General features: G+C 31.5%; 1 protein-coding gene and 1 non-coding gene across 6 annotated transcripts in view; one reads left to right on the top strand and one right to left on the bottom strand.

The window, feature by feature from the left end:
* Positions 1 to 149: 149 nt before the first annotated feature.
* LOC111064464 (rho GTPase-activating protein 190) overlaps positions 150 to 26777 on the bottom strand; it is a 58753-nt gene continuing 32125 nt past the window's right edge. Inside the window, exons 19-30 of one of the 5 annotated variants that reach the window (XM_039442629.1) lie at positions 26474 to 26599; positions 17840 to 17884; positions 15538 to 15686; positions 14588 to 14758; positions 13128 to 13170; positions 11495 to 11740; positions 10402 to 10493; positions 9576 to 9930; positions 8691 to 8822; positions 8401 to 8506; positions 7075 to 7247; positions 150 to 5711 (exon numbers count right to left, since the gene is read on the bottom strand). In XM_039442629.1, the coding sequence (XP_039298563.1) occupies positions 5671 to 5711; positions 7075 to 7247; positions 8401 to 8506; positions 8691 to 8822; positions 9576 to 9930; positions 10402 to 10493; positions 11495 to 11740; positions 13128 to 13170; positions 14588 to 14758; positions 15538 to 15686; positions 17840 to 17884; positions 26474 to 26599 (1679 nt within the window). In that variant the 3' untranslated portion in view covers positions 150 to 5670. Of the gene's footprint in view, positions 5712 to 7074; positions 7248 to 8400; positions 8507 to 8690; positions 8823 to 9575; positions 9931 to 10401; positions 10494 to 11494; positions 11741 to 13037; positions 13171 to 14587; positions 14759 to 15537; positions 15687 to 17839; positions 17885 to 26473; positions 26600 to 26777 lie in introns of all 5 variants that reach the window. The other 4 variants (XM_022352204.2, XM_039442630.1, XM_039442632.1 and 1 more) reach the window with 4 other exon arrangements.
* Trnal-caa lies at positions 22162 to 22278 on the top strand. Its single transcript has 2 exons — positions 22162 to 22199; positions 22233 to 22278. It is a non-coding gene; the product is annotated as a tRNA-Leu (tRNA).

Raw genomic sequence — 26777 nt, forward strand, 5'->3', positions numbered from 1 at the left:
ATGAGAGCTTCTATCCAAAAGTAGCAGTAGCAGAAGTCTTCGGGGTGGTTAACAGAATTTAGCTTTGGATTTCAGTTCAATAGTAATTGAATATTTATGAATTGGCCTGAGAAAGATTGTTGGATTTGAAAAGGAAATAACACAATAAATCTCACAACATAAACACCTTTCTGGATATTTAATATCTTCAACAAGCTGATTAAAAAAATCTAGTCTGATCAGTTCAATTGTTACAGAATGAAAACCCTCAATGTTTTAGTTAAGCACTAAATAATATACAATCATTATGTTTTCTAACAAAAGAGAATGGTGTTGAGAAGGAAAATGTTTATCTCAACTGGATGCTTCAGGACTAGTTAATTTTTTCAAAAATGGCAATTCATTAAGCTTAAGAAAAACACATACTATATTACTAATTGATTAGACTATTGACTTTCGATACAAAATTCGACTGAATATTTCTTAATTTACTGTCAAGTTTGATCACCCGAGCATCATAAATGTACAGTTCCATTTGTGAAATAAGTATCATATAAATAAACATACATTATTACACAAAAGAAATCTAATAATTATAAGAAAATATCTCTAAATGTCTTATAGCCTTCATAAATACATCTTTGGCTCAGAAACACACAGCGAACCTCACACGCATTTTACACATACACATAAAAATATTTACTTAAATATTTAGTACAGTAAATACTAAATACTTAGCACATATATGGAATGGACGACAGTAGCAAATTTCAAGAAACATACAATTAATGCACCCACTTTTCACACGATTTCTATAAAATGTGAATTTTAAACAGGAGCAGATACATAAAAGCTAGCCAACATTTACAATTCGCCAATAGTGCGGCACATGTCAGCATCATTCGACAAAGATAACCACCAAATCATTAATTCTACATGTATTACATCGACAGTAACTAATTAGAAGTAATTATCTACAAGAGAACATTATTAAACCAGAATATTTTACTTGATCCAAGATGAGTATGAATCAATTACTTCTTATAATGATACATTAAAAATGTTTTTTATTTGAAAAATGGAATAAATTGTTTCTGTGCTATGAGTATACATGTATTACATCAAAAGAAATTGATTGAATTGGAAGCTGTATTATGAAAGTTAGTATGAATGAAATTAGAAAAATTACGAGAAAATTTTATTTGAAAGAGAATGTTCGAGAGAAATTAAGAGTGAATATATATATACACCTTGAGATCACTAAGAAAAGTTTTGACTACTTTAAGCGGGAAATACCTTTGACATACTAGTTAAGCAAGTGAGAGTAGCTCTACAGCTATCATCACCCATTCGTGGATTGAACGATGATATTAATTTTCAACAACTAATTGTTCGCTTTTCAACATGACGCACAATTCAATGCCTCATTCTCCATACATTATCCTCATCATCGATATTATCATCACAATCAAGTTGTTTCTAGGCCAAAAAGCTGAAATTATACAAGTTGAACTCTGAAGAGCAGGAATCTTCAAAGGAGAATCAAAGCGACAATGATAAAATAATTTACAAAAAAATGAGATACAATTAAATTGAGACAGAAATTTGTTTGAAACATATACCACAACAGTTGATTAGTTATGGAAAGAGTTCCAGAGTATAAGAAAGATTGAATTTATAGTATCATAAGGGATAAATGAAAGTCAACTTGACAAATTTCTTTGATTCAGACACTGGGTTTATAAAAGCAAAGAATAAATTCAGATATTAGGTCAATAAAATAAATACAACTACAAACAGCTCTAAAACTACTCTCTCGTTCACTTTCAAATAATTCAAAGACAAGTTATTGTCTACATTTATTGTATAAAGTACATAACAAGAGCTTAAAAGCATTACAACATACACTTAAAATCACATAGAACATGAGAATACCCAACATCTAATATCTTTCTAAGAAGATGAGTATAGTACAGTAACATAGAATGTCAGTGTGGCCATACAACTAGTTTAGTAAGACAGATTTCACATTTGGGCTTGATTGGATAAAAACATTTATTCTAATAAAATTTATACAATATTTTAATAACAGAATCAATTCGTTTATGATGTAAATAAATAGATCATGCAAATAAAGTTTCCATTAATCATTTATGTGATATTTACATTCGCATTAGACACTAGAAACGTTGTGGGCGATTTCGGGTTTTTGTTTCATTATCAGTTACATGGGATTGTGTTAAAATATCTAACAGTTGAAATAAATATGTGTACATTATTATTATTATTATTATTCCCTCAGCATTCTTAGAGCTTGACTAACGATTAAAATGGGATTGTGTTCATATATTTATTCAACAGTTGGAATAAATATGTGTACATTATTATACCCTCAGCATGCTTAGAACTTGAATTACGAGTAAAATAGGATTGTGTTCATATGCTTTAACAGTTGGAATAAATATTATGTGTACATTATTATTCTCTCAGCATGCTTAGAGCTTGGCCAACGAGTAATGATCAGTAAGTTTTAATGTTCCAATACTCCACAATCTTAACAATATAATTCAAACATTTACAGATTGCATAAGCTAGGATCTACAAATCAATCAAGTCCTAAATAACACGGTCATTTACTGGAACTAAAATCACAGCCACAGAACAAGTTCGCGAATAAATTTGAAAATAGAACGAAATTAAATCACAAACTCTTTAAAATAAGTTCCATTAGTAACTTCACAACAGCTTCAAGAAAGTCGATTTATTTTCCCTGACTAGTTTAAAACATAAAAGCGTATCACAGTTTATTGCTACCACAAAATTGCTAAATATTGGAGAATTTGGTGTGTAAATTTACTGCAAATATTTTTGTGGAATCGCACCAAATAAGTAATTCATCAGCACAAAAAGTCTGGAAAGATATGGTTAAGAATGTAATATTTCAATCAGTGAAGGAACTTCACTTTACTTTGTTTCGCCTTTACTTTGTTTTACATACTATGTAATGTATAAAGTTTTTGAATAAAAGGAATTGAATTGAATATACTAACAACTCAGCCATTTTCAATCCTCACTTTTCAATATAGCAACCACTTAGTTCCCCAGTTAGTGCGTGTGAAGTACTTCTTCCAGTGAAAGGTAGCTGTGCAAAGGGTCAAGGGAGCTGTGTCCTATTCCCCAAATGAGTCCGCCATTGGACCGTGACTTACTATACTGTAGGGACTGTGTGTTACAGAAGTAAAAAAAACTGTTTTTCTATGTAGATTGCTGCGCAAAGAACTGTTTTCATGAGTTTGATAGAATAAAATAAGATACATTTGAAAACTTCTTAAATTTTCAAAACTTAAAAATCAAAATTTTATTTTTAAATTAAAAACATCAAAATATTTATTAAAACTAGATCACTTCATCGAACTCAAAGTAAAAACAATCAAATAAAAATTTAATAGACAAGTCAAATTCTAATTATTGAGTTATTAGATCTTGTCAAGCTGCCTTATAAATTAGAAGCAATCAATAGACTACCTTCCAACTACAAATTTACACAGCTAAACAAATGGAACGATGAAATCTATTGCTACAGAATATTGTTCTTTATAATGGCATAAAAAATTATTTTGTACAGTAAATTTGGAATTCGTATTTTCTGAAAAAGATAGCAAGAGACATGAAATATCAAATTGAGTTTTCAAAGAAATCAAAAGAGCCATCAACTTGGAAACAGTTCATGGAAGGTACAAAATATTTGAAGCTGAGACTGACTGAAATTATTGTAATTAATTGTATGAAATGCGGATTTTCCCACTACTCAATAATTACAACTTACGGTCAAAAATGTATTTAGGCCAAAAGAAGGTAAAAATGAGTATAAATAGTAGTACATAAGATAGAAAAACATTCAAAATGTTTAGTTCCTATTCTTATACAACATTTATTAAATAGAATGTGTTTAGCTTTGTGATCAAGCTTTAATGTTTGTGAAGCTATTTGGAAACATTATAAAAAAAAATTTGTTATAAAAAGGTTAAATAGGAATCCAATATTCCATAGGTATTTTCATTTACAGTTTTATAGAACTAAAAATATAAACATATTTACTTGCAGTAATTCAGTTGTTAAAAATTTAAAATTCAATCATTTTTTATGTATTGAAAACAATGTTTCTTACAATCCAAAACCTGAATGATCTTTTAAGTACCTTTCCAGACCTTAGTCTAAAAAAAAGCTGAACAAATCATTTCTACATTCTAACGAGCCTTGTATAGAAAATTCTATCCATCATAGGAGCAATAACTTGTAACGTCAAGTTATTTTGTGCGCATTTCATATTGAAAGTATGAATTAATGTTATTCATGTTCCTAAAACTTGAACTGTGATTACTTGATGTATTTTTCATTACATAAAAATGTATATTAAAGTTGGTTCATCATTTGAATATAATCCAGTTACATGATTCATTTTCAGTTTCGACTAGGTTACAAACAACTTTTACTCAGGATTTCTCCAGAACTAGATCTTTAGTTTCTTCTTGCTTCTTTCATGGACACCCAATAGAGAAATAAGATTACAAATCAACTGACTCATACTTTTATAATTATTTGTAATTACCTTTCAACAAAATGAAATTGGAATTCCTCGAAAATTATGTAAACGAATGAACATCATACAGAGTGGTTTTTAAGCATCTTAACAATATCCTTGTTTACAAGTAAAAGTCTGTATAAATTATAAATTGCCAGTATTTTATTGGATGACTGAGAATAATCTTAAGATTTTTATTTGATCCTTGTAAAAATAAAGGAGTACTAATAAAATCTGAATGAGAGATTTCCACCATCCAATGACTGGAAACAATATGCTATTTATCTGTGCCTCTCAAACGACAATTATTTTTTGTTAATCTAACTAGACAATTAGATATTTGAACAGTGATTTTTAAAATTGATTACTAATATCAGATCTGATAAAAATTGCCTTAAATATAACAAGCTTTCTCTTATTTGATTTTTAAATCTATCCATTAGATAAGATTTATTATACAACATGGAATGGAGTTGGAGCCGATCGTTTATAGAGTATATTATACTTCAGGAATCATTACAAGTCAAGTTTACAATAATTCAATTTATAACAGGCAGATCAAGTCAATGATTACTACAATAATAATAACAACAAGCAAGAATAAAATTCTGAACATTTCCAAGATTCGATTCTAATGCCTATTGAGCTTTGATCGTTATAATTTATTGCTTAATTTTCGAATTTAACATAATTCAAAATAAACATTATTATTGTGGAATAGTGGAGAGACCAATAAATATATCAACACAAAGTATACTACTAATCCTTAATCACCTCTAGTAATTTGAGTTTCAAGTTTTTCAAGATAATCATCAATTGTAAGTTAGCTAATAATATGTTCATCAGATAACTTTATATCGATAATTAATTTTAAATATATTTGAAAGATAAAAGAATTACTATGAAAGAGAACGTTTTGTGACTTGGTTGGTACCAACGATCGACCAATGAATGGTATTTTAAAAACAAAAATGAAATCTGCATAGGGTTTTAACAAATATTTTATTACTAACTTCTAATGGTGTTTTCGATTACATTTGATTGGAATAGACGAGCCAGGAGTGAAGTGGGCTATTGTTGTGACCAGTGTGGCATGGCAACTATCTGATCTACTGTACATTACCCCAGGGTAGACCTGCTATTGCCGTATCTGAAAAGTAATAGTTTGTGAATATGATGGCTCTTTTGTAGTGATTTGCTCAATAGTCTCATCACTTAACATTACACACCAAATAAACATTGTAAAACCACCCTATCTTAGCAACAATTGTCATCCGAGCCATCAAGCAAATTCTCTATTCAGGGATTCATCCAACAACAAATTTTTTGAATCACAACAAAAAACTGGTATTTCAACACCGGTATCTCAGAAACAATGAGTTTTGAAGCCCTTATTTCATTTCTTCATTAAAAACCTGGAAATTAATCCAAGTGGTTTCTTAAATATGAATACACAAGAAAAATATGAAATAAAACACTAATTATCATTTAGATAGAGTTTTTTTATCTTGAAATGTTGTAATGATGAGAATACATTTACTTTATCTGGAGATTAAAACCACTTACAGTTAATAAACTTTCCATCAACAAGCAAACAAGTTCGACCTAACATACAAAATTCCATCACATTTAGTTTAATATTATTGGGTTTATAATACACGATGATTGTTTTAGGACACAATCATTATAATTCAATACTATTTGTCTGTAGTTCGAAATGTTTTTCACAGTGAAATAAACGTTTGAATTAAAAATGATGTTAATAGAATGATAGTGATAGGAGGAGATATTATAAACCATAAGGATACATTTATGGTTCACAAATAATTTTAAAATTGAGTATGGCAGTTGTTGGTTAATTATGAATTTAATCAACAATAATGAATTAATATTCTGTGATGATCTGAACAAGGTTATGTATGATGCAATTCGTAACAAGGACAAAAATAATTTTAGGCTGGAGAAGGTTATAATGATGAATGGTAACATTCATAATGATCGATTTCTCATTAGTTGTTCAAATTATCGATGATGACGATGATTGTTGAAATAATAAACATGGATCGTAATGTTAGGAAATATAATGTCACATAAAACATAGTCTTAATATCTTTAGAATAATGCGTTTATCAACTGGATTGGAAATTATCAGGCTTCTATCGAGTGATAGCTAGTTTTGTATAAAATATAACTAATGAGAGGACGTCGTTCAAATGGTTTTATAATAATTTAATTTGGGATTTAGAATTTGAGTATAAATAGCTAATTATCACGGGATGGCGTGACAAATATATATATTTTTATAAATATGCATTGCTATGAAAGATTATAAACATTGTAATTTCTAGAGGTGATTATGAATCTATAAATAATGAAAATATTAGAAGTTCGTCTAAATGAAAACCTAATGAGCTAATAATACTCGATAAATAATATAATCGTATGATGGAATAGTTTGAAAACCTGGCTTATGTGGGTTGGACTGGCTCAAACCATGACAAACGCGTCCTTACCGCAGAACAGGAAGGGGTATTGATCGATCATAGTCTGAACGAGGTCTTCAAGGTGAGGCCTCATCTGCTCGAAACGGCCCATGTCGCTAAACTCGATCGGAAGCAAAGTGGGCCACCAGCAGATCGCAAGGTTCTTTGAGTCCATGCTGTTCAGCTTGCAGTTTTCCGACACTCTGAAACGAAAATCATCGATTGCACTCAAAACTTTTCTTTTTCAGCATATTTCATTTTATGTAATACTTATTAGATCAGGGAGAAAATTTTGGGGGGGTCTACCTGTATGCTCCCACACTGTCAATTAAATAAGTAAATAAATATGAGTGGCCGTAGTCGAGTGAAGTAGATTATGGCTTTTTAATCCAGAGGTCCGGGTCCAAATCCCGGCTCGGGCAAGATATTTTTCTAGTAAATAAATAAGCATACACTTGTTACACCCACAGTGAGATTCACGTTATAAAGACAGTCGAAATGATAGAGCGCATAGTTGTCAAATTTCCTTTTCCATCGTATAGTATTTAGTATTCCTTCTATAGTAGATGGTGTCGTGAAATGAGCGATCATGGGAAAAGTAGTTCAGTGAGCGATCCATTGTTTAGAATAACAATAAGAATAGGCAGACGCTATGAATGGGAGGACTTGGATCAATGGGAATCATTGATCATCTCGTCTGAGGACACGCTCTACAATCAGTTTATAAAATCACTTTATACTTGTACTGTAACGAATTCACTTGGAGAAATGCAAATGGTTGGAATTGTAAATTTTTTGGCGGACGACTTCTTTTCTAAAGATGTCCACACAAACCAAAATCATGGATTGCACAACACTGAAAAACAATACTACATAAAACACTTATTACAAAATATTATTGCTATGAGTTGCAATAGGACTATTGATACTCGCACGGCGGGGCTGAGTGGAGAACAGTCCTATTAGAACTCATTGTAATAATAATATCTTCACTGTTCCGGACAACTAAACTGATACTGATATGTGGGAATCCACCATAGTTGTCTTTCAACAATATAAATGTTTTTCCCAACCAAGACCAATCGGTCTAAACTCATTTATTGCAATAGAAAATAACAGATTTTCAAGTCTACGTCGTCTAATTGTCAAAGACGTTATCATCAAAAAATGCAATGACGCAAATGATCAATAATTTAAAAAAATCTAAAATTACCTCATAATATATATATATTTGTAATTGTTACCATTTAACCCATTTATCATATTTTAATGAACTTGGAATTAGAGTTGAACATAATATATAATAGATATCATGTATACCTGTGAAGTGTAGACAATTACATATAATATACTTACCTAACAAAATGATGAAAGATGAATTTTAAAACTTCAAAGTTCACCAGCGGTAACTTTTTCAATAAACCTCTGAGTGCTAACAAGCGACAACTTCTATCTCCTTTCACTGAAAAAATAGAACATTGAGAAAATTAAATTTTAGAACTAATTTTATTATTGTACACTTTTTCAAAATCAACCATTTTAGAACATTGAGAAAATGACATTTTTTAATTAATTTCATTTTAACCTAATTTTTGTGAATGATGATGTTTATAATTAGTTTTTTAGTGATGAGAAATGCAAATTACCAGAGATATCTTCGAGTTCAGCCATTAGTTCTTCTGGGAAGAGAGGCGGTAATCGCTTAGAAAAAAAATCCTTGAGTGCAGTTGCGACAGCATTCACTGGTATATCCAAACTGTTTATGTCGATATTATGATCTGTAATCAATCACAATGAATTATTATTTTCTAAATTTGTACAGTTCATAAAAATAATGTCAATGTTACAATGAGCAATGATAAATTAGTCTGACTATGTAAGGACAAGCAGCGTTTAAACTGCACCTAGCGTTTCAATGATTTAAACTTCGATGATCCAATGATTTTGATCCGTATGCTCATTCCATCTAGAACAACTAAACGCCGTATAGACTATAATAGACTATAATATGTCATAAGTAAACGCAAAAATTTGGTGGTTTAAACAAACAATATGCGTAAAAGGTAGTGAGCAGTGAGCATAATGCCCATAATCCAACTTTTATAACTGATATAATGTTGTTGTAATCTGTAAAACATGATTTAAAACTATTTGAAATAATAGTCTACCAAAAGTAAAGTGTTCCATACTTTGCTTATGAGAGACTATAATGAAAATGATGATATATTGTATACTGAGACTATACTATAATGATAAGATCATTTATTAAGAGTGATTGTATGTAAGATGTATGTGAAGAAAATATCCTTGCCCTGAGAGAAAAATTCATCTCTCATCATCATCCTTCATATTAACCACGCACAAGCCTACAGCCTACAGATAGCTTATGTGGGTATCACCCTCAGCAAGAAATCCTTCTGTCAACTATCATTATTTTGAAGAGTCTGGAGAATTTTTCATCTAGGTATCATACTTTGAATAGAAAGATTAATCAAACTGTAATCGAAAAATTAAGTTGGAAATCAACTAACCTTCTTCAAACTTGATGAAAAGAAGATCGACATGAGCTCTATTGCCTGGAACTCGATAAATTCCCTCAGAGTCCAACCCTTCATCCTCAATGAACATGACGCATTTCTCCAAAATCAACGGCACAGCATTTGTTTCCGACTGAGCAAACGCCTCTAGTGACGGTTGGTGAGAAGACAAAGTGCCTTTCACTCCACATTTGCTTTTCTGTTTCTTCTTTTCCCTCTCTTCCGCCAATTTCTTCAATTTCTCCTCTTTCTGACGCCTCTTCTCCTGTTTCTCTTCTTCCTTGGCTTTCTGTTTTTCTTTTCGTCTCAATGTTTTATCGCCCTCTTTTCCTTTATTTACGGCGCCAAACTGAAACATGATTTGCAAATTATGACTAACGTTCACCTTCCGAGAGATGATTCACTTATGTTCTAGTCTGCGAGTGTGATTTAACACACAGAGCGCACACTAAATTATCACACTTTGAAGGTTTGTTTTGTTCAACATTTCGATTACTCTTTGACACATCTTGAAACGCTGTCTACAATTGACATCCATCTTGATAAACCTATCTAAAACTAATGGCACGTAAGTGGAATTCTAATATAATAATGTCCTCCTACAATGGGGCATTTCATTTTCTATGAGTAATTCATGCGTTTACAACAATATTTTCATCACTTATGTTCCATTTTATATGCCAACACACACACATTACCTTGAGTTGAAAGATCTTCAATCATTAGGACTTATTTATACTTTACGTAATACCTTTTATTTTGTGTGTATAATTTCTAGTTTTATTGGTGAAACTTCAGCAAATTTAAATTGAATACTGACCAAAGGTGAATTGACATCTCTAGGGGAAGAAACATCCAAGCTGGATTCCTCGTCTGCTGGTACTATGTCGAACAATTGTTCCAATTTTTTACCTAAAAAAATCATAATTAAAATAAATCAAAACTAATGGAATTATAACGAATTTACCAAGATTAGTGTTTCTGTCATTTTCCTGGATAGAAATATTCATTTATAAAAAAGAGAACGACATCATAAATGTATAATAATGATTGCTGATAACATTTGCTATCAAATTGATATTGATATTGACTATCAACATTTGCGTACGGAAATGGAGTATTGATTAATATATTGAATATTCTGCTAGCTAGCGAAGCCCATGCCATACATGATAGTTTCCTCTTAACAACAGTACCTACATTGCTGCCACATTTAACTTAGAAAAAAAGTACGTAGTTTTGATTCTATGTAAGCCTAATCATATTATGCTTCTTTCTAATACAATCTGTTCTTATAATATGTTAAAAGATCTGATTTAATTGTTATCATTCATATATATATATATATATATATATATATATATATATACCATTGTTTTTTGTCGAATAAATTATTATTATACGTGGTTAAGTGGTAGAGTGGACATTCAAGTCCAAACGTCATCAAATAAAAAGTTATTCTATTTCATTTTATATTTGATCATACATATATTGGCGAATTGAAGCATTAGTGGGAGTTCATTTTATAGTACAAATTATTTGAATATAGGATTGAAATGTTTACCAAAAATTTGTATAAAAATTTATCAAAATCAGTATAGTTTTTATCATGCATAGATCATTCGTAGATTGAAGCATAGTTGGAGATACTTTGTAAGTGACTTCGTATGGCTTTCGTCAGTGAGGAGTCCCTTGCGGGAAGGCCCACCTCGCCTAAATATATAATTTAAGCCGTCAATGGGCCTTACGAATGTCAAACTTCAGCCGGAACCGACAATTTAACGATATTTTGTAATGTGTATTGTATAGTACTCAACTAAACAGAACATACAAATGTCAACTAGAATATGTTCTAATACTTGCAAATAGAATTCTATCAACAGTGAAGAATAAGAATTTGAAAATAAACTTGCCTGAAGCATCAAACTTAGGCTCGGCCATTTTGAAACTGAGTAACTGGAAATCATCAAGAGTGGCAGGGCCGCCATTGGTGGCCGAATGGAACGGTGGAACTCTGGGCGTGGCAACAGGAATCGCAGCCGGACGCTTTTTCCTCGTCCGTTTATGAGTGGTCGACTTCCGGTTCACCTTCAGGTAAGCTTCGTTCGATCGCTGTCGCCTCTCCAGAGAACTAAACTCGCTATCAGAATCAGAGAGCACTGGACCAAAAGAAAAGAAATATATTTTCAAGTGTTTCAATACAGTCAAAAATAAATATTCAACAAAATAAGAAAATAAAACTTGAATCGAAAAACACTGTGCCAAATAAAAGATTTGAGAATGGAATCAAAGAACACTGTGCTAAATAAAAGAATTGAGAATGGAATCAAAGAACACTGTGCCAAATAAAAACTTGAGAATGGAGTCAAAGAACACTGTGCCAAATAAAAACTTGAGAATGGAGTCAAAGAACACTGTGCCAAATAAAAACTTGAGAATGGAGTCAAAGAACACTGTGCCAAATAAAAATAATATAGTGACTGATAAGATAGTAAGAGAGTCTGAAAAAACATTGAAAAGGTTTGGAGAATGCTCAAAACAAAACAAAAAGTGATAAACATTAACCCCAACTAAAATTCGACGCTCTAATGCCTGAACCTTTGCTGTAACCAGAGCATTTATACTGAAAAATCTAGTCTGTGTACCCAGATTTTAGAGGAAACATACTGAATCATTCTTGTCATATAATATGATTTAAATAATGTTCATTATATGATTTAAAAAAGAGATTTACAACTGTGCAGTAGCAGTAGCAGTGTTAGTTTTGTCTTGATGCTATCAACTGTGCAGTACAGTCAGACCATCGCTATTATCTTTATAATTGGTTTCACAAAAAGCCTGCTTTTCAATTTAGTAATATTTGAAGGTTGAATACTTCATGTAACTGTAAATTTATTCACAGTCATTAGCGCTCAAGCTGATAAACAGGAAGTATTTGTTTATGAATCATTTCGTAAGTTACATATTCCCAAGTTATTCGCAATCAGATATATAACGTCAGAGATGAACAGATGGTTAAATGCATCAAGAACTTAGAACAAAATAGTTGTGTAGATACAGACTAATCATGAATATTTTTCATAATACTTTATACATGCTCAAGTTACAATCAGCAAGCCCCGATTTAGCGATGCATTTCATCCCCACGGTCAATCTACGTCTTCTACAGCTCTATAGTAAAACGAGAAAATCAATAGTAAGACGCTTGTAAAGTGCTTGGGAAGCTGGTCAGCTAATGAATTACTACAACTAAAAACCAAAACAAAATAATTAACTAGACGCTAAAGGAATCCGGCTTAAATCTCATATATTTCGCGCAAAAATTCATCTTAAAAAATGAAGAAGACATAACACAATGAAGATTCAAGTCTCATCTATAAGTGCAACAAATAGTAGTTGAGATCTGTGCAACGTTAAAGCTGGTGAGAGAAACAAATAAATTTGAACTGATCTTACTTTGTCTTCCCTTTTCTCTTCTTTGTCTCAATTTCGACTTATTAGTACTAGATATAGAGTCTTGTATAGGTGGTGTATAAGTATATTCACCGTCATCATACGATGAGTACAAGTTAGGAACTGCATCTTTAACCTGAAACCAAAAGAACCATGGTAAGCGGTTTCGTTCATCAAATTCACAACAATATAGTCCTACTACAAGTAATTTACAACTGTCTACTTCTACTACAAGAAAAATATCTACAATTTTGATCTTGTTCCCCACTAGGAAGATGCTATAGCAGCCAGAAGATCTTGTGTTCTTATTAGTCATTATTCCAGATTTTTTCTTGAAAAATTTGATTCAACATAAATTGTGTTGAATAATCAACTCAAAAACTGTGGTAATTACAACATTTCGAGAGGTTAGTTCTCTTGAGAATACTTCTCATTATACAAACTCAACTTACACATATAACATACCTAATACAGAAAACGACAGGAAACATGAATTTCTAAATAATAATAAGAAAATAAAAATATTTTTTTGACAGATTCGAAAATCCTTTTTTGCTAATTCAAATTTTATTGTTCATAAGATACACTGAAGCAATTCAGGTGAAGATCCCGATTTCGGAGCACTATCATATTGCTTTCTACTATATCGATGTTTTAATAGAAGTGAGATGTGCTACTGTCATTGATATTGATTGGACAGACTGACTGGTAATAAATGCAAACAATTTTATTCAGAGCACAATAGACTAAACCTGAGATATGTAATATATTTGAATGATGGATTCTCTATTGCGGATGACGCACACATGAGCTTTTAGCTTGAGCGTGGGTGATTTGATGAGACGGTTAAACGTCCATGCCTACCGGCGAGATTCGAGCCCACGACCAGGTAGACTGAAGGGCTTTAGTCGTCTCGGCTAACCTGGCCGGATTTCAGTTCACATTTCAAAACGAATATTGTACATATAACAGGAAAGCAGCGAGTTGCACTGAGTTACTGTTTTGAAGATAACATGAAAACACCAATTAAACAAATAAATTATCAAAATTTCATGTAGAAGAAATTATAAGATCTAGTGAAAAAATGGACAAGAATGTGAAATACATAACACATGTTCATCTATCATCATCAGTCAATCTTCAAGCTTAAAATTTAACTAATCAAATTACAAAATAAACAGTGAACAGAGGAACTATAAGGAAATGAACACGTTTGTTGGAAAAAGTTGTATTCACATTTCACATTCAAAATTGAAATGAATTGAAATAGGATTTGATATAACAAATAAAACGTGAACTGGAATGAAATGAACACGTGATTCACAAATAAATCCTCCACCACATCAACATTTCAAATAATAAATTCCGGTTTTCATGATAAAATGAATAATAAGTTATTAATAGATAACTAGTTATTAATAGATTAACAATATTAGCTTTTCACAATTCAAACACTAATGGAGACTCACACAAAACACAGTAAAAAAGACGAACATTTCATACATTCGATAAACTTTCTGATTTAAAAGATTTTTGAATAAACAAGTACCAACCTGTGCATATTCAGACCCCAAGTCCACATTTTCCGGGGTCGCTAATGGAGCATTGCCAAAAATAGATTTACCGATTTTGGCGATCCTTGGGGGTTCCTTGCCTCCCAGGTTCATGCGAGCTATAGCATCCGTTACTAGGGTATAGTCCTTCATGTTGAGTTTGCCAGGTTGCTGTAATCAACATGACAATTATTAGAAAAATCAATTCAGTACAAAAATATTCAAATTGGGCCCACAAACCCACAAACATTATGGAGAGTATTGAAACTTCATCGAATTTCATGAACTAGAAACACATTGAGTTGTATTTTCTACTGAATAGAGTTGCTATATCATCTTAGTACAATTGTAAAACATCTCTAATAAAAGTGTTCAATTAATTTAGTTCATTAGACTGTATTTTAGATATCATTACAGCTGCATTATATTTTTTAATAAAATGTTTAAAGCTTCAACATATCATAGGAGATTAAAACAAACATAAAAAACACAATAATGTATTATTGTAAGCGTGTTTATATAAAAAATTATGAGTGTATTTCACATATTCCATGTTAGTCACAAAGCTTTAGAATGTTTTAATGGTCACAACATGGATATCATTTCATGATTATGTGTTTTAATCATTCTTGAATGAAAAAATAAGTATTTTTAAAGATTGTAAACACTTTATACTTGGGAATTACTTGAACGTGATATTGCTCTTAGAAAAAGTATGATGGATCTATTCGTTTCATGTATTTGTATCTGTATCTCAATTGCATGTTGTCTTTAATTTTATGGCTAATTAAATTTTATTTGGGCAGTGATTCAATGAATGCATACGAAAATATTTCATTTTTGAATGCAGGATTTCAAAATTTTGAAACCGATGTTATTGAATAAGTGACTTAGTGGAAAAAGACTTGCTAAATCCAAGTAACAAAAACCTCAATAGCTAATAATCTTACCTTCAGAGTGTGATGACTGTTGTTACTTCCAGTTTTGAAGCGCGATTTTGAAGCGCTTCTACGTCCTGTTGTAAAAGCATGCTGGGAGAAGTTGTTGGCCCATACGCCGCTTCCATCCTCTTGCAAAAATACCGAGTCATCAACCCATCCTGTTGACAATTCAATTCAAAATTAGATGCTGAAAATCTACAAATAACATTCTTCTCTCCTTGAAAATTTGTAATTGCAGAGCTCTTTTTAAACATGATCTTTCTTTTAATAGGAAACTTTGCATTAAAATTTCAAATCCATGTTTATTCGTTAAAATTATTTGATTATTCAATAAGAAACAATGCTTGATATTGAAATACTAGATTAATACAACACGTGATTGTTGTTCGTGTGAGGATGTCCATGTCACTCCAACGTGTACCATCACTTCTTCAAGTGATTATCCTAATCAGTTAGGTAATAAAATAGCACAGTACAAAACAATTATAACAGTTGAGAAAAACAGATGGAACATTCAATCTCAATATAAAATTAGTTATGATTTCAAACGAAAAAAAATCCGAGCCTTGATTTGATATGGAGTGATCAATTCCTGAAAGGATAATTTTGCAACTTACAATATACTTCGTATTTTTCTAGTACTAAACGCCTGGAACAATAAAAAAGAGTATTATAACAATTAATTACCGAAAACTTAAATTGCATGAACAGCGTATGTGTTACATATTGGAACATATTTGGTAAAGCCGTTCTCAATTAAATAGAAAACACGTTTTTTAAATACTAATGCCCGGTTTCTCAGTCGTTCCATAAACTGTTTATCTATTCAATTACATCGATAAACATGAGAAATGCGTTTCCAGAACGCTCCATACACTTATTGAATCCATAAATCTCTCGATAAACTATAGCGTCAAGATCCAGCCTATGAATATTTATGGAATGGATAAATGTGTCAAATTTTCGGAATGGATAGAATTTTCGGTTGCAATCGAAAAATTAATTTACAAAAATTAAGTGTAGGTCACCAGTTAGTCCAGTCAATATAGACATAAAAAAGGGGGTGTGCTTGCAATTCATATTGTAGTTCTGATTTTTCAATATATTATTTGGGTACATAAGAGAAGTCCGGAATCAATTTCTTCATGCAAAATTTCCTTGTGCTAGTTACAGGGTGGCCCAAAAACCTCGTATTTTCGGCTCATTTTCCAGTTTTCAGCTATTTCTGCCAAATCTCGTAATCAGACAGAAAAATTTGCTTTCGCCTTTTTTCATATTATAAAATTCTGAATAAATTGAGATCATTCGGAGCTCTCTATCTCCAATGAGTACTGAGTTATGATTTTTCAAAAATGAGTGGAATTTGAAGAAAAATTAAATTTTTATTAATTTTAGTTTTTGATCAACAATATCTTCCGATTGTTACCATTTAGATGTATAATTCAAAATCCCTCTGGGCGTATTTTTGTGCTCTACAATCTGAGATCAGAATCTCATCTAGATTTCCAGGTACACCTGACAACAATGCTTGTATTGTGAAAAACACCTAATTTTCAGCTTCAACCATCATCACCAACTACATTGTCCTCACATTGATATTTCGCACAATAAAATGAATTCATGAGATCATGTTCTATGAGAATCACCCGTTAGATGCACTTCATTTCAGTATTTCCTAATGGAGAGGCGCGCTTAAGGACACCTCAAGGATCAAAATTTCAAACACCTATAACTTTTGACACAATGTTGCCAGATTCATTGAACAGATTATTCGTTCCATAGCTATGGATTCTATAAATATGTTTAAGAAACCAATATAAATTTATTAAATACATTAATTTATTGAATCAATAGCTATAGCGTTGTTTAATAAACGACTGAGAAACCGGGCATAAGTAGCATAGTTTGGGAGAAAATAAAACTGGAGAAGTGGTCAACAAAACAGTGAGTCATATAATAGCAAATAATATAAATTTAATTATATAACATTTATAATTATATAATTATAATTATAATATATATTTATATAATTATAATATATATTATATAATTATAATTATATAAAAAAAATTATATAATTATCATTAAGATATAAAAATAAATAAATATAAATACATACATGAGTAATCATATTAATAGAAATTAATATATAATAAATATTATCAATCTATTCTGTCAACAAATTCACCTCGATAATCATCTATTATTATTTGACGTTCATTTATTATGTTCATTTATTATGTCCACGCCAATCAACAATCTGACTACAGATTGACTACGTCAATTCAAAATGTATGTTAACAATAATCACCTGAATCATGAGTAGCCAATGATTCTCTGGAGCCACTGATGTCAGCTGCTTGCAAAAATAAATATTTTTACCGCAGTTGATAAGATTAACATTGAAAAAATATACAGCCTTCATAATTTCCAGAAAATAAGACTATGATACAGATAATGAGCTAATCGTGTAATGTAGTTTAATTTCAAGATTGAATTATTGGAAATTAGTGAACAGTATCTATATTATTTTGTAAAAAAATTCAAATTTGATTTACTCAAAATATCTATAATATTATGCATTTCAATCTCATTAAACTAGATCCCGTGACGGTACGGTTTTATGGTAATTTATACTGTTTTGAGTTTTCGTTGTTATCAATTGATACGTCAGGGAAAGATGGACTTTGTAAAGCAATAAATTAACATAGATTTGGTAAGGTAAAGTGGAATCATTTACTCTATCTAATCTCTCTCTCTAATCCAATCTCATCCTATCTCTCCTACCTCATGAATACATTTTACTATTATATAATACACGTGTGAACTAATGAGATTTTACCCAAGATTCAGTAATTCCTATTTGATACTTATCATTGATTGTCATGTTGACACATAAAAAGCTAGTTTAGCAGTTGAACCTTAATTATCATTATTCACAAAACAAGAATTTCCTGCATCACTCTCAATCAGCAATTGTTAATTGTTAATTCTGGTTTATATCGTAATAAATCAAAGACTGTTATGTCAGCTCGGTTTTCCAATTCAATCGAGATTGCTGATGATAAAATTATTAATCATATCATTGAGTAGGAAATTCATAAGATTTACTTTTAAAAACTATCATTGTAATGTATGTATTTCCAATAAGATCAAACTAATTAAAGAAGGTTTTACTCATAAATGCTTTTATATATAATTTATCTCCGTCAGTATTGAAATGATGAAGTAAATATATTTTCCATGATAAATACATTGAAAAACTAGACCTACACACTGACACTATTCATCATCAATATATGACATTCATTAAATCAGTTAAAATTATAATACTCATAATTGTGAATTATTTCATATCAACTTCAAATCCACTGACAAGATACATGCATTATTTTATAATATTTCTACACGAAATTAATTAGACAAACAACATGGAAATTATAGTTACAACAGGAAACCAATCCAGCAATTACTAAATTACACATTCCTTGAAAATAAAATACAATTTTTGTTTTGGGAAGGAGTATTAATAATAACTAACACAGAACACAACGGGATCATTAGAGTTTCATTCTCTGCTCTGTACCTAAAGGTTTCATCAATTGGGGTTTGAAGAAATATGCCTATTAAAGGAACTCTAGGAGGTTCTTTGATTAAGTGAATAAAACATTTTAAACCAGCTCTAGGTCTACTCGAAAGCTTCAGAGAATGCATTACAGAGTGCATTAAAATACGATTTTACGTGTGTAAGCCTGTGCAGTGATCTTGGGAAAATGCTGCAATAATAACAACATTGTTCTTCAACGTTATTTTTAATGTAAATTATCTCAGCTCTACAAATCCTACAAAAAATCAATAATATACAAATTACATTATAATGATATTACTTGGCTTTGAGCTTGAAAGAATTGAAAATTTTCCAAATTATGAAAAACAGCTTCTATTTTTTAATCACTAAATCTCGCTTGATAGTGATCATAGTAGAACGATCTTAGTATTTTTACATTAATTTAGTATTCATACCAAAAAGTTCTACAGGTTCGAAATTGAGGTGCATATGTAATTCACACCTGCAAAAGTATGTCAGTTTAATCTAATAAGAAAATAAAATACCTTTATAGTTTGCAGGTTGCATGTGAGATTTAAACAGGCTTCCAAGATGATGATACAATTTCCTCATAGATGAAATAATTCGAATTATTCAAATTCCAGCATTAAAACTACTCTAATTAAAAATGTTGTTGCATAAGTGCCATAGAATTATATTTAATGATTAACACTTGACACTGTGTAATTTCACATTATCAATTTTAAAAACGTATAACCGATTATACATTGACGTAGATTTCCCAAACCGTTATCCATAGTTTATCTAAGTGGAATAGCTGTCATTTCCTGGGTCAAGTGGTATTATGTTTTCAAGTCATCAACTGTTCCCAAGGAGAACTCACAAGCTGATAAAAGGGGAGACCTTCCAAGGAAAATGGAACATAAAACTAAGGATAACTCTTGAAAAAGACTACGTCAATGCCAATGAGTCAACAACAATCGAGAACGTCATTCAAGAAATATCATTTTCAAAACGAAATAGTGTAGAATGGCATAGTATCAAGTGCTCATCTTTAAAGGTAGGCTCTATGAAACTTGAATATGTTTTTGTAATCACATTTTAAAATTGTTCATCGATTGCTTAGTGTCCTCATTTTTGAAAGGCCCTACTTTTAGGATTTACTGGACCCTACAGATCTAGTGAATTTCTATGACATTAGAATGTTTTGGTGTTTTTGATCTATTATAATGTATGTATCATTTTTTAGTTATGGGTAACAAACATTGTAAGCATGTAAGTACAAGTGCTATTGAGCCATGCACACAACTAAATATAAAAGGAGTAAATTAAAAAAAGTGAAACATGCAATGTCAATTCAGAAATTTCAAATAGTTCATTTTGTATCAACGGATTTCAAGTGAAACGCAATTGAATTTTGTGTAATTCTGATCAAATAATTTGATATTTGTCCTCATCATTCACTAAAGTTTCACAATTAAATTAAAGTACGATTCTTCGAATCATTTCTTGAAATACAGCGAAAATGATTGTTGTAAAAACAAAAAGTTCTGCAATACAATATTTTATTGAACTAGACTTGTTTTTGAATGAATCTTGGGAAACTGTTTTAGTATTTGTTACTCATTTTTCTACAAGAACAGTTTCACTATCTCATTTAATTGCCTGAACACAAAGAGCGTTCTGCGGGAGCGATCAGAGCGGTCTTAGGAGGATATAGATATCCAAGTTGTAGATATAGATACCCAAGACCGCTCTGAACGCTGCCTGCAGATCGCTATGGCCCTAAAGACTGATCAAGAATATAGTTCATAATAGAAATAAATTTTCTTCAAATTTAATATTTTTAGTGGAAGTTGCCACTAAAATAAATTCACTCCCAGCTCAGAAACATATTAGAATACAATATTCTAAGCGTGATATTTCAACGTACAAAAATATAATTTGTTACTAGTTTTATATCAACACAATAATGCAAAAATAAAGATGAAAACAGAATTGCAATTCTAGCGCTACTTCTACCAACACATTACGTGTATTGAGCATACATATATAGCTACTACTATAATCTAATTTAATACTACTATTTTCTAAAAAGAATTCATCCGGAAAAAGCAATACCTCTTATTTTCTCTGAGAAGTTACGAAATCTTTTTTTTTTTTAGCTTGATCACGAATGGGTTTTTTATTATTTCACCTAATTACGTTCCACAGTATCTCTAAGTCTCTGAATCTCACACTATCTCTAAAACAATTGCATTTTGATTCACTGTACAACATTAACACGCCAAAATGCATGCCAATGCCATTAATAAATTAAACAAAATACTCTGATTGAGATGAGGCATAAATGTAGCCCCTTTATAGCATTGATTATTCTGAATTGTCGAGACCTAAATAACACTTACTACTCTAAAGAAATTCCCAAAGTAAAAATGCCCAAAGTAATCCCCAGTAAAAAATGTCCCTGCTCTCTATAATTATAATTCATTCATTGACTGTAGCCAGGCAACTCGATATCCGACTGAATTGTGTATTCCAAGAATTTGGGTTATTTTTAGAAATTTTAATAGAATATTCTGTCCGCTATTAAGAACACTGATCCAACTAAAACCTATGATGTTTATATAAATAAATAGTATGAATTTTCGGCTGATACAATAGTAAGAAATCCCGACATGCCTAATATGGATTGAAACTGTTTTTCAATAATATCTTACCTGGAATATTTAGATATATAATACAGTATTATACTTCGCATAACCGTTCCTTCAATTCATAATGAATATTAAGCTTATATTATATTTCTATATAATAATTACTATACACATATACTTTTAAATTGACCAGTTAGAATAGAACCCTTTGTTAACGTTTTTAAAACACTAAAAATTTGGATTTTTATAACAATAATTATTTCATGTCTAACAATACAGAAGTACCTACTGCATCAATTTCACTATTCATTACTGCAATTGAGTAAATTATTCTGATTTGTATTCAGTTTTGAAAAACATGAACTAGCTTCAATAGAATAATTGAATAGGCCTATCTGAGGGGTAGATGTCAGGATGGCCGAGCGGTCTAAGGCGCCAGACTCAAGGGAAACCTTGTCGGGAATCACTCGACGCGAGCGTTCTGGTCCTCGTCTGAGGGCGTGGGTTCGAATCCCACTTCTGACAGTATTTTTTTGCGGAAAGCTATGAGTGATAATTGAGAAGAATGCATATCGCTGAATTTTCTCTATGGTAAAATTCACTTTATGAAAATTCTAGTTGATCTAAAGGTGCGTACAGACTTTCGCTCTGCTCCTCAATCGAACGTCACTCGAGCAGATCGATTAATGATCGACCGGGGAGCAAGAGTGGAGCGCGAGAAGATCATAACGAGAATCAAACATCAGATTAGATTTCCTAGTTAAACTTTACTCATAGCTACCTACCTAAAAAAAGCTGTGTCAAAAATGTCTTCTATCATTTCTACTGACTTAATATCGCGAATATCACTATAATTGATTAATTTTAAAAATATATAGGCCAAATCATTACATAGAAATATTCAAATATAAAATGATACATAAGAGGGAAAGTTATGCAAAGTAGTGTGACAGTGAGGAATATCTATCTAGTTATAAGCTGGATCAGTATCATGGGACGTGTTCAGTACAGCGAAAATATTATTCTCATGATTTCTAATGAGACTATTCATGAACTCATGTAAATAATATTTACACTGTACCAGACACGTACAATGATAATTGATAAGTAGGAATCCAGCTCTACTTACGAGATACTTACGAATTAAACATTTATTTATTAAAGCCCTACGAATTTACTTTTTTCTACTGAGCTAGCAAAGGAAGAACCAGGCTCAGTGATCTTGAGCCAAAGAAATGAATGTTCAAAGCCTTCTCTTAGCTGTGAGGTTAAGATCTGTCTAACATGTCTACAGTTCAGAGATACCTACCTAACTATGCACATCTCATTCATTATTGACAGAACAAAACTTAACATCCCTCACGGTACCAAGTTCTCTTTAATTCAATGAAAAGGGATACTTATTTTGTGAACACCTATTGTGAATATATATACAAGAATAAAATGACGGTTTGTGTAAAGTTATAAATAACTTGGAGCAGACGTGTTCTAATCTCATTCTAATAGCTACAATACATGCGAGTATCTCTTTCAAGTGCCGTACTTGATACTAAGTATCTATTCATGGGGGTAACAGTATCAATAACAACATTTTGAGGATCAATACAGGTGTGAATATATTTCGTTCATTACTATTGCTTCAACTATATCAAACAATTTGAAATTAAAAACGTTGAAATGTGGGCCAATGTAAGTGCTGTACTACTAAATCAGTAAACTATTGAAACCAACTAATACAGTCCTGAAACTATCCAGTAAAATTGGAAACTGAATGAATAACCAAAACATCTATTGATGACCAGTTTTCAAGAAAATACCGGTGGGGCAGTTGCTCGTTCAAGAAAGCTGAAATAGTGGAGGGAGTCAGTAGTTGAGAAGTGGTTAATTACGTCAATCATTCTCCACAGGTGGAATTTGGTATCATGCAGTATTGGACTGGTGAATTACAAGCAGGGAAGATGAGCTTGTTACAAATTGAACTTGCAAACAAAAAAGAAGATACATATGTTATTGTGGGATCGATTTGAATATTGGATTATCTTGAGTTTCAACTATTACCGAGGTCATAAAAAAGGGACGCTGACACCTTCAGCCTACGGCAAACCCAGACACTGTCAAGAGATGACTGAGGTCCCGCTCTCACCAGTAATTTTCCAGCGAGCAACTCAGTTGGTGAGGAATGTAACACAAGCGTTTCCCATCTTAGCGCTCCACTGGTAACTTTTTGGAAGCTTGCTTGATCTTCAATTTGATCATGTCATCCCAAAAAATTTGGTACTCATATTTCAGATTACCAATATTATTAATATTATTATTTGAACGATAGTAATTTCAAACCTATTCTCTGACCTCTCGTTTTCAGTATAAAGCCCCCAGAATTAATTCTAGGGACTAGGGATAATGTTCAGTTGATACAAAATACGCGAAAATACGTTCTAGTTGACGAGATTCTCACCTGCAAATATGCTACGACATTCCACTTGTCCCACTATTCTTGAATAAATCTTATGTTTTCTCGAAAGACAAAATTTATTTATTTATTGGATAGAGCAAACAATACAATAAGAATTGAAGTGTTATATCGTGCAGATGTTTCTATTTCATTTTTTAAAGGTACCGATACAGCGGATCAAGTATGGAAAACTTATTGTCGCAGATATTGTTTGAGAATTGGTTATAAAAGTTACGTTGAGTGTGCGGGAGCAGTCAATTTCAACCTGCTACTCAACACACAAGAATCGTTAGTCACCTCTGTCACCTCTTGACAAAGTGTGTGTTATGGTGTCGTGCTCACCATAAAAAAATATAAGTATAACATTTTATACCATGCTTCCCAATGTGTGACAGAAGTGTTTCTGAGTCTATTTAATACTTAGAACAACGCCCCATCCTGTATAGGACATATCTATTTTCATTATCTGCATTGGTCAATATTTTCTATACATTCAAAGGGATGTTGGGTTGAAGAAAGTATTTATATTTGTAAAACATCACAAAATATGAAATCAACTATAATTGATATTACGCCGGATAATTTTTACGTTAGAAAATAACACAGGTAGCTAAGTAGAGTAGAACCTCAATAACTCGAATTCCTTAATGTCTTGATTTAAAATATTTGGAGTCAAAATTACATTAAAGTCCAAATAAAACTCATTAATTCTTCATGATTCTAAATTTCTTATTATATTTCTATAGTTCTTATTACAACACTGAATTTCAATGGAATACAATCCACTTCAAGTAAACTTACAAATTTATCAGAAACCATAAAAGTTCAACTCAATCTGAGGAGTAAATTTCTAAGTTTATGAATTTTTAAACTTGGTGTACCTAATTATAAGCAACGTATTGCTTTCCCAACAAGTTACTAGTGTATAAAAGATGGAGTTTTCATAAATGAATAGAGATTAATTAATTACAGGACTATTTCATATTCATCTGCGATCATTTAATCATGTAGGGATGAACTCAAAACATGGGACCCACCCTATCAGGTATGATCCATCTTTCCAAATATTTAAATTTATTTATTGATCCATTTAATTAATACACAATTAATTGAATATTCATCAAACATGAGATTAATCTTTCAAAAGATAAAAATCATAAAGGTGCATCGGTCACCGTATTCGTCAATCATTGGAAAGCAACTATCAAACACCCAATTTCGTGACCATGTCCCCCTTTTACGTTTTTTTCTCTTGAGCAATACTTCTGGCAACGAAATTCAATAACGAGGATAGTAATTCTTTGCAACTCTGATTTTACAACGAAATCTAACTGAAGTCCCTAGTTCGAGACATAAAAGTTGAATACACTGGATTTCAAATGATAGAGCGATTCTACATGAGTTTTCTTAACTTATTGAAAATTAAAATTGAAAAAAATAAACGCTTTACAAGTATTCTATCTTTTCAGATTTAATTGCTTTGTTTAAAATTACTTGTGATTGTGGACTAGTTATTATATTACTATAATTGTGGCCTTATTCCATCATATCTTGTTTTAAATAACTACTAACTTGAATACAATAATATCACTTGTAAATGTACAAGTAACATGGGATATATTGAGAAGTTGCAATAGTTCAATTTATCAATATCCAACAAATTGAACCCCTTCTCAACAACACAAAACATTTTCAAGAATCCATGGGATTGAGTGAATAAATTGAATTGAATAGATGGAAATTAATTATTTATGAACAAAATATTTTGAAGAATTCGGATTAAGTGAATTTATTGAAATAAATTTCATTTGCTCATGGATAGATAACCATTCAAATAATTTAAAAATGAAGCATGCACAAAATAAATCTAAATAAATTATTCAAAGCTAATTTGAAAATAAAAACTTGTTGATCGGTTTATTTTTGTATAGAGATTCAATCAAAGCTCCTATTGGCCTACGATAGAAATGAAGTACATTCATGATCGACGTTTATTCATTTTCCAGGTTTCAACTGCGAGATTCTCAGATAGATTAGTTTTTGATTTTGTCCTTGACTGGACGTTGATTATATATTAGATCAACTCCATGTTTCCCTAGTGAAGTTAGATTCGACTTATCGAGGTTCCACTGTGGTTAGGGTAGATTAATCAACTACAAACAGGAAGGATATAAGCAGAAGCAGAAGCACAAGCAATGAAGCCTGGAATCTAAGGAGGTAAGGGTCTGACAGTGCACTCATGTTGATAAATTGTTCAAGTTACAGTACATGTGAGCTCATCCAAGCTGGTATTTGAGCCGAGCTGGATCCGAGACGCCTTGATGTGATGGCGCGGGGGATGGTCGGGGGGAGCTGGCTCTGGGGGTGTAGTTGGTGGGGGGTACACCACGAATCCTAAGCCCAACACACACACCCACAGTCAACACAAATATCACACAACTCACTACTTCATTCTCCCCACATCTGCTATTTCCAATTTCAACAGTTTTGTCAACCATATTATGTGCCATATGCACGCACCTTCCACATTTAATAATTCTAATCTGCGACTATATGACGGTATGGTCACTCT

Source organism: Nilaparvata lugens, chromosome X (assembly GCF_014356525.2).
Source record: "Nilaparvata lugens isolate BPH chromosome X, ASM1435652v1, whole genome shotgun sequence".
In the NCBI taxonomy this organism is placed as follows: Eukaryota; Metazoa; Arthropoda; class Insecta; order Hemiptera; family Delphacidae; genus Nilaparvata; species Nilaparvata lugens.